Below are 13,243 nucleotides of genomic sequence, written 5' to 3' on the forward strand. Positions count from 1 at the left end.
AATTTTCTATAAAGAATTTTGGACAGTAGAAACTTCAATGACTTATTGGACAGTGCAGAGACATGTGTACAGAGCAGTACAGAGCACGTGTGCGCTGTGCCCATGTGGTTCGCGTGTTTAGCACTGAATATGATTGTTTAATATTTGTAATGGAAAATGGATAACAATTGTGATTTAATTAAAACTATCGCAGACGACGAGGAAGTGCCAGATTACTCTGAAAATTCGGATGTAGAGGACGATTTTCAGCCACGGAAACAGAGCAGAAAAAAGAACAAAGAGTTCGATAATAATTTTCAATTTATAAACGACATTTCGGAGTATAATAAGGACACATGGAATGATTTGAGCAAGTACATTAAACGAAAGGCGAAAACGAAGCTCGATGACAAAATTAAGAAGATTAGACAAGAAACTGAGAATGAAGTATGTATATGCATTATCAGATTTATCGCAGAATTGATTACATTGTTCTATTTTGTTACTATGGAATTGTAAGTCAATGAATAAATAATTATCTGCCTATTAATTTGTTTTATATATTTAATTTAAGAAAGACGACGACAACAATTCTGTCGTAGATTTATCCGAATCTAAACAAGAGGATGATGATGATGATATTTCTCTTTCAGAAGATGAACTTAAAAAAGGTATGATCAGATTTTAATTATATTGTATAATTTTGTATTTTATGTTAAATAAATGAACGTGTTAAATAAATGTCTATATTTGATTACAGATGTATTTAAAACCAGAGAAAAGAAGGGTAAAAAGAAAAAGGCTGTTAAAGAAGATGATGACGACGAAGAAACAATTAATTTTGAGGAATATTCAAACTCTGAACCATATGCAACCTTTTATCAAATGAATTTATCACGACCTTTGTTAAAAGCTATAACAGCTATGAATTTTGTACATCCAACACCTATTCAAGCTGCTACTATTCCCGTTGCATTGATGGGACGAGATATATGTGGGTGTGCTGCTACAGGTACTGGGAAAACTGCAGCTTATATGCTTCCAACTCTAGAAAGATTATTGTATAGGCCTTTAGACGGTGCAGCTGTTTCTCGAGTTCTTGTATTAGTACCAACAAGAGAACTCGGAGTTCAGGTGTATCAAGTCACCAAGCAATTGTCTCAGTTTACAACAGTCGAAGTAGGATTGTCTGTCGGTGGTCTGGATGTAAAAGTTCAAGTGAGTAATGTATTAGAAAATCAATTTTTACATTGGAAATTTTTTGTTGAGGAACTTCTGGTAACTAAATGTTGTTCAATGTGTATACATTATCTATTACATGCTTCATTATTGTTTAAATAGGAAACTGTATTGAGGAAGAATCCAGATATCGTGATAGCTACACCCGGTAGACTAATTGACCATATCAAAAATACACCCACTTTCTCATTAGACAGCATCGAAGTACTCATTCTGGACGAAGCTGACAGGATGTTAGACGAATACTTTGCCGAACAAATGAAGTACATAGTTAACCAGTGTGCAAGAACGAGATCGACGATTTTATTCTCCGCTACTATGACGGAAGAAGTGAAGGATTTAGCTGCTGTGTCGTTAGACAAACCAGTGAAAATATTTGTAGATAGTAATCAAGATGTTGCCTTCAATTTACGCCAGGAATTTATTCGAATACGAAAAGAAAGAGAAGGAGATCGCGAGGCAATTTTAGCTGCTCTAATTTGTCGAACTTTTCACGATCATGCCATGGTTTTTGTACAGACCAAGAAACAAGCACACAGACTTCACATTTTATTGGGACTGTTGGGCGTGAAGGTTCAAGAACTTCACGGTAATCTTACGCAACCGCAACGTTTAGAAAATTTAAGTAAATTCAAGAATGAAGAAATTGATATTTTATTAGCGACAGATGTTGCCGCGAGAGGTTTAGATATTAGTGGTGTAAAAACTGTAATTAATTTTGTTATGCCGGCTACCATGCAACATTATATACATAGAGTTGGAAGAACTGCTAGAGCTGGTCGAGTTGGAGTATCGGTATCATTGGCTGGAGAACAGGAACGTACTTTGGTTAAAGAAATTATTAAAAACGCAAAGAATCCTGTGAAAAATCGCATAATACCGCCAGACATTATTGAAAAGTATAATAAAAGATTACAATCACTTGAGCCCGATGTAGAGAAGATCTTAGAAGAAGAGAGAAATGAAAGAGAATTAGCTAAAATGGAAAACCAAACGAATCGTGTCGAGAAATTACTTAAAAATGAAAATAACAAGGGTGAACAAAGAAGTTGGTTCCAAACTCAAAGGGAGAGGAAAGAAGAGAAAGGTTTGTCGCATAAAAATTAATTTTTCTTTTCGTCTAATGTCTAATATAAGAATAAAATGAACGATATTTTTTAGAGAAGTTATCGTTAACTGAGAAACAGCCAAAGATTAAAGCAAACAAAAAGCAAAATAGGGAGCCCTCGAATCTGGTTCAAGAGAAAAAGAAGAAAGTAGCGAAAGAACCTAAAAAGGAAACTGCAGAGGATAGAGCGAGGAATGAATTAGATAAGACTGCGGCGTACCAAGCAAGACTAGCTAAAAAGAAAAACAAACAGAAAAAAATCCGTGCGGTTATAGATGATGATAGATCTACAACTAATAAGAGAGGTATATTACAACAAAATCTTATTTTCATATTTAAAAGTTTAATGGTATTACTTTTTAGTATAATATATCGATTATATTTTAGCGGGTCTAAAACGACCAAAATCTTCATTTGTTGCCGACTTAACGGATACAAGTAAAAAAGCTGTAAAGAGAATGCGTTATGAGTGAGTAATTCTTTGATCGAATATTTGTATAATAAAATGTTATGTATTCGAATGTTACAGTTCTAAACAGATTTTTCGTTTCGATTCTAGGACGAACGTTAAGAAAAAGCAAAGTAAAACGAAAGGTGGACAAAATTTCAGCAGAGGAAAAAAGGACAGCAAAAAAACTTTTAAAAAACGTTAAGATGAATTTTTATATCTGTAACTACACTCTTATTAAATACATACCATTTTACTTAATTTGTTTTATTATAGAACCGTTACAATGCGTCACTTACGTCTCACAGATTGACAGATGAATAGCACTGAGTAATTGGTTTTTTTATTATTTTTTTTCATCAGAATATGTATACTTCATAGTCTATAACCTGTTTGAAAAAATTGCAGTACAATGCAATTTAGTGAAGAGGTAATAGGTATGCGTAATTCTATAATATTTAGATAATAAAAGCAAACATTCATCGCCATTCACAGCCTCATTCACAATTTCCATTCATCTTTAGGTTTAATACAGTTTAATGCTTAATGCTAATAATCCTAATGTTGAAAAAGGAAATTTATAAAACCTAGGCCCATTTTAAATTACTTGAATTTCCATTCATTTTTGTATCCAACTTCTTCTCTGACTTTCTAATGGTAAATTTCCATATTTGTTTAGACCATTTCGTTTTTTTATAAAATTACAAGTACGTTTCGGTAAACTACACTAGCTTTATATATAACATGTTTCTCTTCGTTAAATAATTTCAGGAATACTTGTGTTAACGATCGTAATAATAATTAATAAGAATTAATTAAAAACTCTAGTATACATATACGCCGAAAAGTGATTGTAAGAAAATATTATAAAATATTATGAAGAATATTCGCGGGTCATGTGGGAATATTACCGCGTCTTAAGTATGGAAAAGTTTTTCGATACAAATTTGAATGGAATTGATACGAAAGTAGTTTATAATACATATACAATGACAGTGATACAGGAATAACTGTCACATACGAGGATCGAGAACTTTTAAATTGATACATGTATAGATACTATTGAAGTATTTATAAGGTCACCGTGTTTGAAATAAATTAATAATTAAAGGCCGTGCGCTGACCAAATATCGAACAATTTAAGTTAAATTTAGTATTAACCCTCATCCGTCCCTCGTGTCAATTTGACACAGTTTTCCTGAAATAAATTATACTATTCTGTTATTTGTGGGTAAATTTGCCCAAAACTTCGTCACTTTTATTTTATTAATGCGACACAAATAATCGAAAAACCTAAGACGTAAATGTTAACTCATCGATTTCAATAAAAAAACATCGAAAAATAACTGTTTACCATGTTATTTCATCGATCTTTTACCATTGTATCAATTTGACACCGAGGGACAGATTCAGTTTGCGAAATGAGGGACGTATGAGGGTTAAAATATAAACAGATAATTTTGGGAGACAGTGATAGTTAGAGCTATAATTTCCTCAATAGAATAATGATAATAATAATAATAATAATAATATTAATAGTCGCAATAAGATAATAATAATAATAATCAAATTAATAGAAACAAACAACTTTGGATCACAAAGCCAATTGACACACGCCTTTTTTTAAAATTTGGAACACAACGTTTACAGAAATCCAACAACGTCATGTTGTTCTCTTCTGCGTACAAAAACAATATATTTTATACATACAGACACATTTTTGTAACAAAAACCTGTTTTTCGATTATCTTGCATTCAAACAATTCAAACTGAATCTTAACTATGATAATAGTTTATATATATATTTATATATATATGAATTCATCTATTTGGAAATAGTTCATCACATATATTTTTTTACACATATCTGAAGAAACAGCATAAAATAGTATAAACGTTTATATTCGTTAGTGCAAAAGTGAACAATACAACAATTGTCAGATGCTTTGTAAGGAAGAGAGTCCCCTTCAATTTCGAAAACATTTTTTAACGTTTGTTATTTAACAAAAAAAAATGTTCCCCATACATTTATTAATCCGATGAAGAAATCATTGTTTTATACCATCGAATGTGCCACTGCTTATTTTTTTGTTAACGTATAAAGAAGTTAAAAGTAGGACGTGTTTACATTAGATTCTTTCCTATTTAAGAGAAATGATAAATGTTTCATTTGTAAGTCACTTCAGAAAATTCATTCGAATTATTAACCTACACGTATTCATTATTTGATGTTAATGTATAATTATCTTAACACCTTACTGTCTAGACATACGCGAACGACAGGTTTATTAATTGTTGTACATAACCAAAATATTCTGTTTTCTAATTTGTAAAGTATTTTTAGATTCTTTAATTTCTTATGATCATCACGTCCCTTAAGTCTTTCCCCTATTACTAACATCCCCTTGGATACAGTTCATTCATTTAATTATTTATTTACTTTATCCGATTCTCTTAATGCCCTCTTTGCTGGTGGTTCTTCAATCTGAAAATTCATATTCTTAATATCTATAGAACTAACATCATAAATTTTCTGCTTGCTTACCTCTTCCTCTAAACCAGGTAATTGAATTCTAGTTTCCGACGCTTCCGCTGGCTGTAAACAAATTTCATATGTCATATTTCCTATACCATTGCGTGCAGACAACATAAATAATCTTCGACTTCGCGTGATAAATTTTTCACTAAGTCATTTCATTGTCAATCTTGATTTTATATCTTAAAATGTTTACCACGCGTAATCGAATACTTATACATATATGTATAATATATAATATACAAAAAAACATCAAATATTATCTTTCAACGAAATTTCCAAACTATTTTACCTGTGCATCAATACATTCCACTTCTCCAATTTGCAGCTTGAAATCACATTTTACATATTTAGGAACGTTTAGTACTTTACTACTTAAGAAAACTGATCTATTCTATTCTTTATTTGCTTCACCTTCAGAGGGTTTGTTCCTGGTCACACTATAGTGGCCAGTCCCCAACCCTCTAAAGCAGTGATGAGCAACCGACAGCCCGCGGGCCGCATTTGGCTCTGTAGCATACTGCCTGCGGCCCGCAGGCCTTCGTTCACGTCTATTGTTGTTATGAAGCTCGAATTAAAGAGGCACTGCGAAACCGTAGCGTAAACACAACCTGAAACTGGAGCTGGCGACGTAACAAAGTATTTAATATTGCGTTGGTTGCGTTCGTTCCGAGCAGGAACAGAGATCGTGTAGGGAAACTATTTTTTTATGACTGCGTCGACCGCGCCGAAAGTACAAAGGATGCCGAACGTAAAAAAGGACAGCATGTAAATACGGACTGCGCGGCAGTTCGAGCTTCTTGGCCCGTCGCGGGGATGTCCCCAGTGGGAGGGGTAGGCGAAGGGACAGTGATCGTGGAGATCCTTTGGGAGCTAGATCGCGACTTTACTGTATTAGGTTCCCACTTTTGGTCTACTGCAGTCCGCGGGTTGCTCATCACCGCTCTAAAGATTGATACGAATCGAAAATTTCTATTTTCTCACCCTTGCATCAGTTTCGTTTGGCCCGATGCCCACTTCTTTTTGCTGTTTAGACTTAGCTCTGCGTTGCGGCCTTTCACTGACAGAATGTACATTGTGAATCGTTCCTTTTCCTTTGGGACTGGACATGTTAATTTGCATTTCGGCGGGTAAATAATTCCTGTTGTTCGTCAGCAGTTCATCCGCACGCTTGAAGTACATGGTGGGAATTCGTGTCTCACTTGGGAATTCTTTCAAATCGAAATTTGTTGTCTTAGTAAATATTACATTCATAGCTAAATCACAAACTGCCCATAATTTCTGCAAAGAAGAACATAAGGTAAGCGGTTTCATAGATAATGTATATGTATAATAAAATGTTAACTTGAAATAATTACATAGTTCATGTTGTTATCTTCTGGTTTCAGAGCATCTTTGTGACTTTTCATTCGTTCTATGAGATTTTTGTAAAAACCATAGCAATAGTACTCGTTCTTCGTTATTAACGGTTCTAATATAAACCATAAGCATTGCTGTATGATCTTCAATTGAGATATTATTATGTGACTCGTGAATTCTGGATCGTGCGCAAGAATTGGTACAGCGAATACTAGCATGTAATCGGGAAGAATATGTGGCAATTGACCTGAAATGATAATTCAGCGAAACCGTTAACATCTTTTTGTTCTATACCGTGGTTCTGTCGTAGAAGAAACATAATCTGAAAACAATATTTCGATAATGCCTTACTATTTAGTTTCTTACCCATGGCCCGTTCTACGGTACCCAGCGACAATGTCTTCACATAATCCCTCCTCTTATTTATATCGGTCTGCATATAGGTTTTTAAAACACACTTTAGTCTTTTGTCTTGTTCCTTGCCGGCGAGAGCGTAATAGCCCATAAAATCTAGCGGTAAACATTTGTTTGGTATTCCCCTTCCAAGTCCTTTATGTAATTTGCTACCGAAAGCCTCTCTCACTTGTGGGACTTCGTCCTACGAACCAATTCGAACAATCATAACTGCGACCTATGTTCTCACGCAATATACTATAAACAGGAACTTAAAACTAGTAAGATTTTGATACTAATAACTAGACTGAGGATTTTATGCATTTATGACGAAAACGAGCAAGTGCAATTTAAAACAGTGAGAATATTAAAAGACTTTAAGAATTAATATACTATTTTCACCACATTAAAATTATTAATGAAGAATATAAATGTATATTTAGCTCCTGCGTCTTGCAATTGATGCAGAAACATTTTATTTTGCATAAAGATCCGCAGTCTATTAATAACTATTTCTAGCTAATAACATACCACCATGAGCTGCGACAGATTGTAAAACTGTTCAGCTGTGAACTGATCGCCGACACCCTTCTGCTCGCAGATCTTCAGCATCGAGCAACCAGCTTGTAATCGCAGCCAACTCATTTCTGCTTTACTTAAACGACCTTGTTGTAAAAGATCACCTTTGTTTACTACAAACGCGTTCAGCATTCTAAATGTTTTTTGTGCAGAGAGAACATCAGTCTTCAATCCTAATAACCAGCGTGCCATACATTTTAAACCTTCTAATCTACAACGTGTTTCCTCAGGTAGTTGATCTTCTCTGCACCAGTCTCCATCGATGGTGTCCGAAGTCTGTTCGCTGCTTTCCTTTACTAATAGCTCCTTCACTATCTGCAAACGCATACATCAGATGATTCTACTATATAATAGTGATATAATGAAGGATAATGAAATTTACCTTTCTAGACACCATATTTTTTATTTGTACTTGATATTTCTCTGGTAAATTATAAGCTATATGACCTAACGTGACTATTGATGTTCGATAATATTCTGAAGTCGGTGTAAGGGTAAGCTTAATTCTCTCAATAATTTCAGGGAATATGGTATCGTGAATATTGGTCATATTAACGAACAAACATCTAACAGCCTGTTTCGCTTGTTTCGATGTTCCCGTTTCAGCAAAATTCTTACAAATTGGAACCATCAGGTTCATAATGTCCGGTGCGACATCGCACAAAGGTTTGTATTTCCCTAAAAATGTAAAAATTGAAAGAACCAATGGTGCTACCATTTCATCCTCTAATTCCAATAGATGAACAAGTTGCGTCAGAATATCATTGTGAAGAAAATGTGGACCGAATACGAATGAAAGCATCTGGAAATGAACAAATCAGTGTACACACCAAGAATAATTGAGAAACATTATTTGTGTTCATTCGTGAGATATTATTGTTAACGTACCACAAGTAACCTTAGACCTTTCTCTCCTGCATTGTTTGGGTTAAGCCCAACTTCCTCTATCACATTTCCTCCTTTTAAACAATCTAACACGTATCCGATTAAAACCTGTATAAATTAGAACCAATATAAGATATGCCTGTTACAATTAATTAAACTACGATCAATATATGAATTACCCTAATAGCTTCTTCATCGATCATGACAGAACTGACTCTTTCCAACAGCATTTTTATCGTATTGTAATACAAATTCGTCATTACCGGTTGACCCAACTTTTTGAGAGCCATACTTATCGTATCCGCACACTCCTTGCAAGATACATTGGGTTGAACTATCGTTTCCATTCCTTGCAACAACGCCGCGTCTTTTCTCATATGAGCACTAAATTTCTGTAAAAATTCTTGAACTTTCATAGGATCTGGCAAGAAGCGAGATATTTGATGGATTTTAGCCCCTAATTCAACCACTGCATCTGGTTTTTTCACTACCTCCAACCATTCGACTACTGCCCTCCGTACCCTAGTGAAAATAGAAATACCAAGATGATGTACATGAAATTCTGTGTTAGGTTGGAGGAAAAGTTCTGTCGTATTTTAAAGAAAACATTTGGATCAATTTATCAAAATACATGTTTAATATTATTCAATGATATAATTTCATTTTTCATTTACAAGCAAAATTATCTGCTTATTTAAAATACGATAGAACTTTCCCTACAACATAATATTACTAGAGCCGTGCGAGAATTCGCAATTTTCAGGATTCTCGAATATATCAGAATTTTATATTAGGATTCTCAACCCGATGCCTATACTCACGCAAGCTGATGTTTCTGCAGTTCGACGAAAGCTTTGGACGCATGGTCATCGATTGTACCTAACAAATGATACAATTTCTTCATCCTCTCGTCAGCTGGCAATTGGTAAGGTACTAAACAGGTGTTTAATAACCTTTCCACCAATAATCTATCTTCCATGCCTGCCATATAATAACCATGTAGTATTTTATCTTTAATCCAGGTAACAGCCTTCTTTGTAGCTTGTGGTACGTCCGCATCGTTCAAGTGCTTCTTATATATCATTGCCAATCCTGCCATTGCTTCTTTCCGGATTTTAAACTAGAAATTAAAGAAATCATTAGAATATAGAGGTACAATTATATTTCGTATAGAGAACATACCTTTTTATCCAAAGTTCTCTCTTTGACAAATTCAAGCAAATCTTCGCTGTCCGATACCACTTCGAAATCCCTTCTGGCAGTGGTCACTATAGCCATAACAACTTCGTATCGAACACTTTCGTCCGCGTCGTGTTGCCTTAATTTTAAGGTGTCAGTAATATCCTTTCTCAGTTCAGGATGGTTTAGTAAAAAATGCATTGAATACTGTACACATTTTATGCGAATCGATACGCTGATATCGTTAAACCTTCCTAAGAATGCTCGCCACAGTTGCGTATGTTGCACGGCTAACTGAGATCCTTTCTCGGAAAACATTCTAGCTAGCAGTGCTACAGCGCCCAATCTTTCAGTTTCAGAAGAAGACTTTAGTTTACACTCTAATTGTGGAAGGACGGACAATAAGACGCTTGGACATATGTGATTTAACTCGTAAATTAGATCATATACTTTCTTGCAAATTTGTAAACTTTTCTCCTCTTTACCCAAGATCAGTACATGGTTAAAGAACTGTAAATTTAAAACATAGAAAACATAATTCGATTATCTCCTTCCTCTTGAGACATATTCAACGTGCAATATTTTAATTTGATTTTACTCACTGCTTGAATATACGGTTCTAATGTATCGCTACATTTAATTACTAGTTCCTTTGCGAGCAAGTATGCATTCTTTTTCTGTGTTTTGTTGGGCTCTACAATATTCATAAGTATAATGTCTAGGAGTTCGTTACTAACAATATCTGACTCGGTAATAAGTGGACATAATACATCTAACATAAAGCTTTTCACTTTCCCAGAATGTTCATCGCTGTAATTACAAAACGAATTAAGTGCCTGCTATTTCTTTAGTGCATTTAGCCGCATGCTCTTCCCTGTAATCATACTCACTTCACTATCCTAAACATAAGAGAAAAGAGCGCACAAAAGATTTCTTGGCAGTCTTCTAATTCAAAGCACATGTTAAAAGATTTCACATATGCCAGATTCTCCAATAGGTAGAAGTATCTTTTAAAAGCAGGGTCTTTAGGGTCTTTCAAACCAGCTAGTTGTTTGATCAGGAACAGAAATATTGTTTTGACCTACAACAGTAAAAGATTCATTTTATTCAAATGTCAACTTTTTGACGTTTTGCAAGGAATAGAAATAAAATTTAATGTTATTTCTTCCCTTAACGATTTTAATAGAGGAGAAATCATATACAGTAGAACCTCGATTATCCAGGCCTCTGATGTTCGAATTCTTTATTGTGTGAATACTTTCCACAAAGAATTAGTTTGCGTTAAATCAACCCATATACTACATGATTTACTGCGCACTTCAATAAGAATCATGTTCCACTAATTAGCATGGATAATCAAAGTTCTACTGTATTGAGACTTCTACAACTTTAAAAATTTTCTATAATTTTGTTCTACAATTTTGCTATGAATGTATAAAGATCCGCAGTCCAGTTATCGCCGACTCTCTTCAACTAAAATTACATATTTTTCCAGTTTACCTGTTCCGCATCTTTGTACGGTGCTTCGGGTGCGTAAACCCTCAAAACATCTGCGATACAGCACGCGATCAGAAGTTGTACATCTTTGCTTTGATGCATTAGAAAGTGTTCTTCAGCCAAATGCAATGCAAGCGGAATATACTGTTGATACATTCCTTCATCTTGCCCCATTGCTTGCAATGTGTGAGCTAATGTCTGTCCAAAAGATTTTTAAGATATTCAAGTTATTACTTTCAATCGTTTCGTGTCTTTTTATAAAATATACTATCCTTATTATTTAGAAGTGTACCTTTAATCTCCGAATGAGTTCATCAGGACCCAGATCTTCTGTGACAGATCTACACCCTTGCGGGTAAACTATTTCCGACATAATGTTTACTTAATGGCTCAACCAAATACGAGAAACTTTATGTCCTTAAAATAATCTAGAACACTGTCCAAATTCTGTAATATTACACACCTCGTTAAACCATTGATTAATTACTAAACCACCGAAATAAATAGGAGATAAATAAAACATGTTCGAACGGAAATCTCGAAATCAGTCGAACCGAACACTAAATGTTGATGTTTATGTTAACGATAGGTTAGCGACTTTCACGATTGTACACTATCGTAGCTTCTGCATCGGGTACAAACAGCAAGCGTAAATTGTCGCGTACGAACGGTAAATACAAGTCGCATAACGAAAATATGACTTAAATCAGTTCACTGAAGGAAAGACTTACACGTTGGTCCGTGTTTGCATTCGTTAGGATGTATTAATTATATTCTACATTGGATAATAGTAAAACATATCGCGTAGGTTATGTACACTGGTCGGATATAACTACACGAAAGCAACGTAAACAATATTATAATTTAACATATTTGAAAGGTTCGAATATTCTGTAATGCACGTTCATGTGACATATGAATTATTGTATGCGTTAAAAGGTGTATTACCTCAAGATATGCATAGGCACCACAAGGCCTGTGACACTCGGAATATCAATAAAGCAAATATATGTGATGGATACACGGCACTAGCTTAGTTTTTGATGTTCACACACTATCACGGTGTAATTATTACTAAGTGCGAGCGTATCGCTTTCGGCGTAACTTTCGGAATTTTTTGTGAATACTTGGCATGGTAAAACGATCAAAATGTCATCAAAAAAGTAGCGAAACAGTTTTCGTAAACGGTTAAGCGTGTCAAAGGACGCAACAGCGCAACTCGATCACTTGAAGTTAGCCATATTTCGGGATACCGGGAGACACTTCAGACTCGACGAACAATATGAAAATACCGAGGGAAAGTACCGGTGATTCTATTGGTTAGAACTTGTAGACGAAAAGACCGAACCAATGACGCATTGATATACCGCCGTGAAGTTAGAACACGATGTAATGGTGAATTCTAATTAGCACGGCAAATTCCTATATATATAGACACCGAAATATCTAATAATGTAAACAATATTTTAAATAATTGTACAGCAATTTTTAGTGACGCCTCAGAATTGTATATATGCATACAATGAGCATTATCGTTTTAAAAATACATCGAATAAATGTTTTATAATTCTTTAGAAAATATGTTTGTCTATATGTAAATGCGCGTCATGAATAATATAAGCAACAAATTATGTTATACAAAACACAGTTTCCATTTTCACCAAATTCATTAGAATATGCTTGAAGTCACTGATATATTTTGCTTGAAACAACATGAAGAAGGCTTTGACATGAAGCGCCACTATCGAGACTCAAATGTATTATGTACTTCCCTTCACCCCGCGATCACCCGCGGAGCTCCACGCTTTGCCTCACTTTGCCACGCCACCAATCAGAGCAGAGATATTGGTGCAAGATTTCACGTGCATGCACGGCGATTTCAGCCTCAGTAAAGTAAGATTCCAGTAAGATTCTGAAAAATGAATGTATAACATGTGTATTTATGTATATTTCGTAACACGTAGAACACGTCCTGGAGTCTTGTTGTTCGGAACAGATTGTTTCGTTACATTCCCGCCAATATAACTCATATAACTGCTCT

General features: G+C 34.7%; 2 protein-coding genes across 5 annotated transcripts; one reads left to right on the forward strand and one right to left on the reverse strand.

The window, feature by feature from the left end:
- The first annotated feature begins 53 nt into the window (after positions 1-53).
- Positions 54-3,035, forward strand: Rs1 (Dead-box helicase Rs1). Its single transcript, XM_076437851.1, has 7 exons — positions 54-426; positions 554-650; positions 740-1,197; positions 1,321-2,305; positions 2,380-2,631; positions 2,714-2,795; positions 2,886-3,035. The coding sequence occupies exons 1-7, from the start codon at positions 157-159 to the stop codon at positions 2,977-2,979; spliced, it is 2,238 nt and encodes a 745-aa protein (XP_076293966.1). The 5' UTR covers positions 54-156; the 3' UTR covers positions 2,980-3,035.
- On the reverse strand, positions 2,650-12,436 carry Pds5 (cohesin associated factor B pds5). 4 transcript variants are annotated; one of them, XM_076437848.1, is made up of 18 exons: positions 12,151-12,436; positions 11,495-11,649; positions 11,206-11,400; positions 10,596-10,786; positions 10,308-10,515; positions 9,709-10,215; positions 9,348-9,646; positions 8,706-9,048; positions 8,530-8,634; positions 8,024-8,443; positions 7,594-7,956; positions 7,036-7,267; positions 6,669-6,916; positions 6,295-6,591; positions 5,603-5,638; positions 5,320-5,370; positions 3,074-5,259; positions 2,650-2,773 (listed from the first exon to the last, which is right to left on the reverse strand). In XM_076437848.1, the coding sequence occupies exons 2-17, from the start codon at positions 11,573-11,575 to the stop codon at positions 5,203-5,205; spliced, it is 3,633 nt and encodes a 1,210-aa protein (XP_076293963.1). In that variant the 5' UTR covers positions 11,576-11,649; positions 12,151-12,436; the 3' UTR covers positions 2,650-2,773; positions 3,074-5,202. The 4 variants fall into 4 exon arrangements, with proteins under 4 accessions (XP_076293963.1, XP_076293962.1, XP_076293965.1 ...); XM_076437847.1 differs by having other exon boundaries at positions 7,021-7,267; XM_076437850.1 differs by lacking the exon at positions 5,603-5,638.
- Positions 12,437-13,243: the final 807 nt, after the last annotated feature.

This window comes from Lasioglossum baleicum, chromosome 14 (assembly GCF_051020765.1).
Source record: "Lasioglossum baleicum chromosome 14, iyLasBale1, whole genome shotgun sequence".
NCBI classification, from domain to species: Eukaryota; Metazoa; Arthropoda; class Insecta; order Hymenoptera; family Halictidae; genus Lasioglossum; species Lasioglossum baleicum.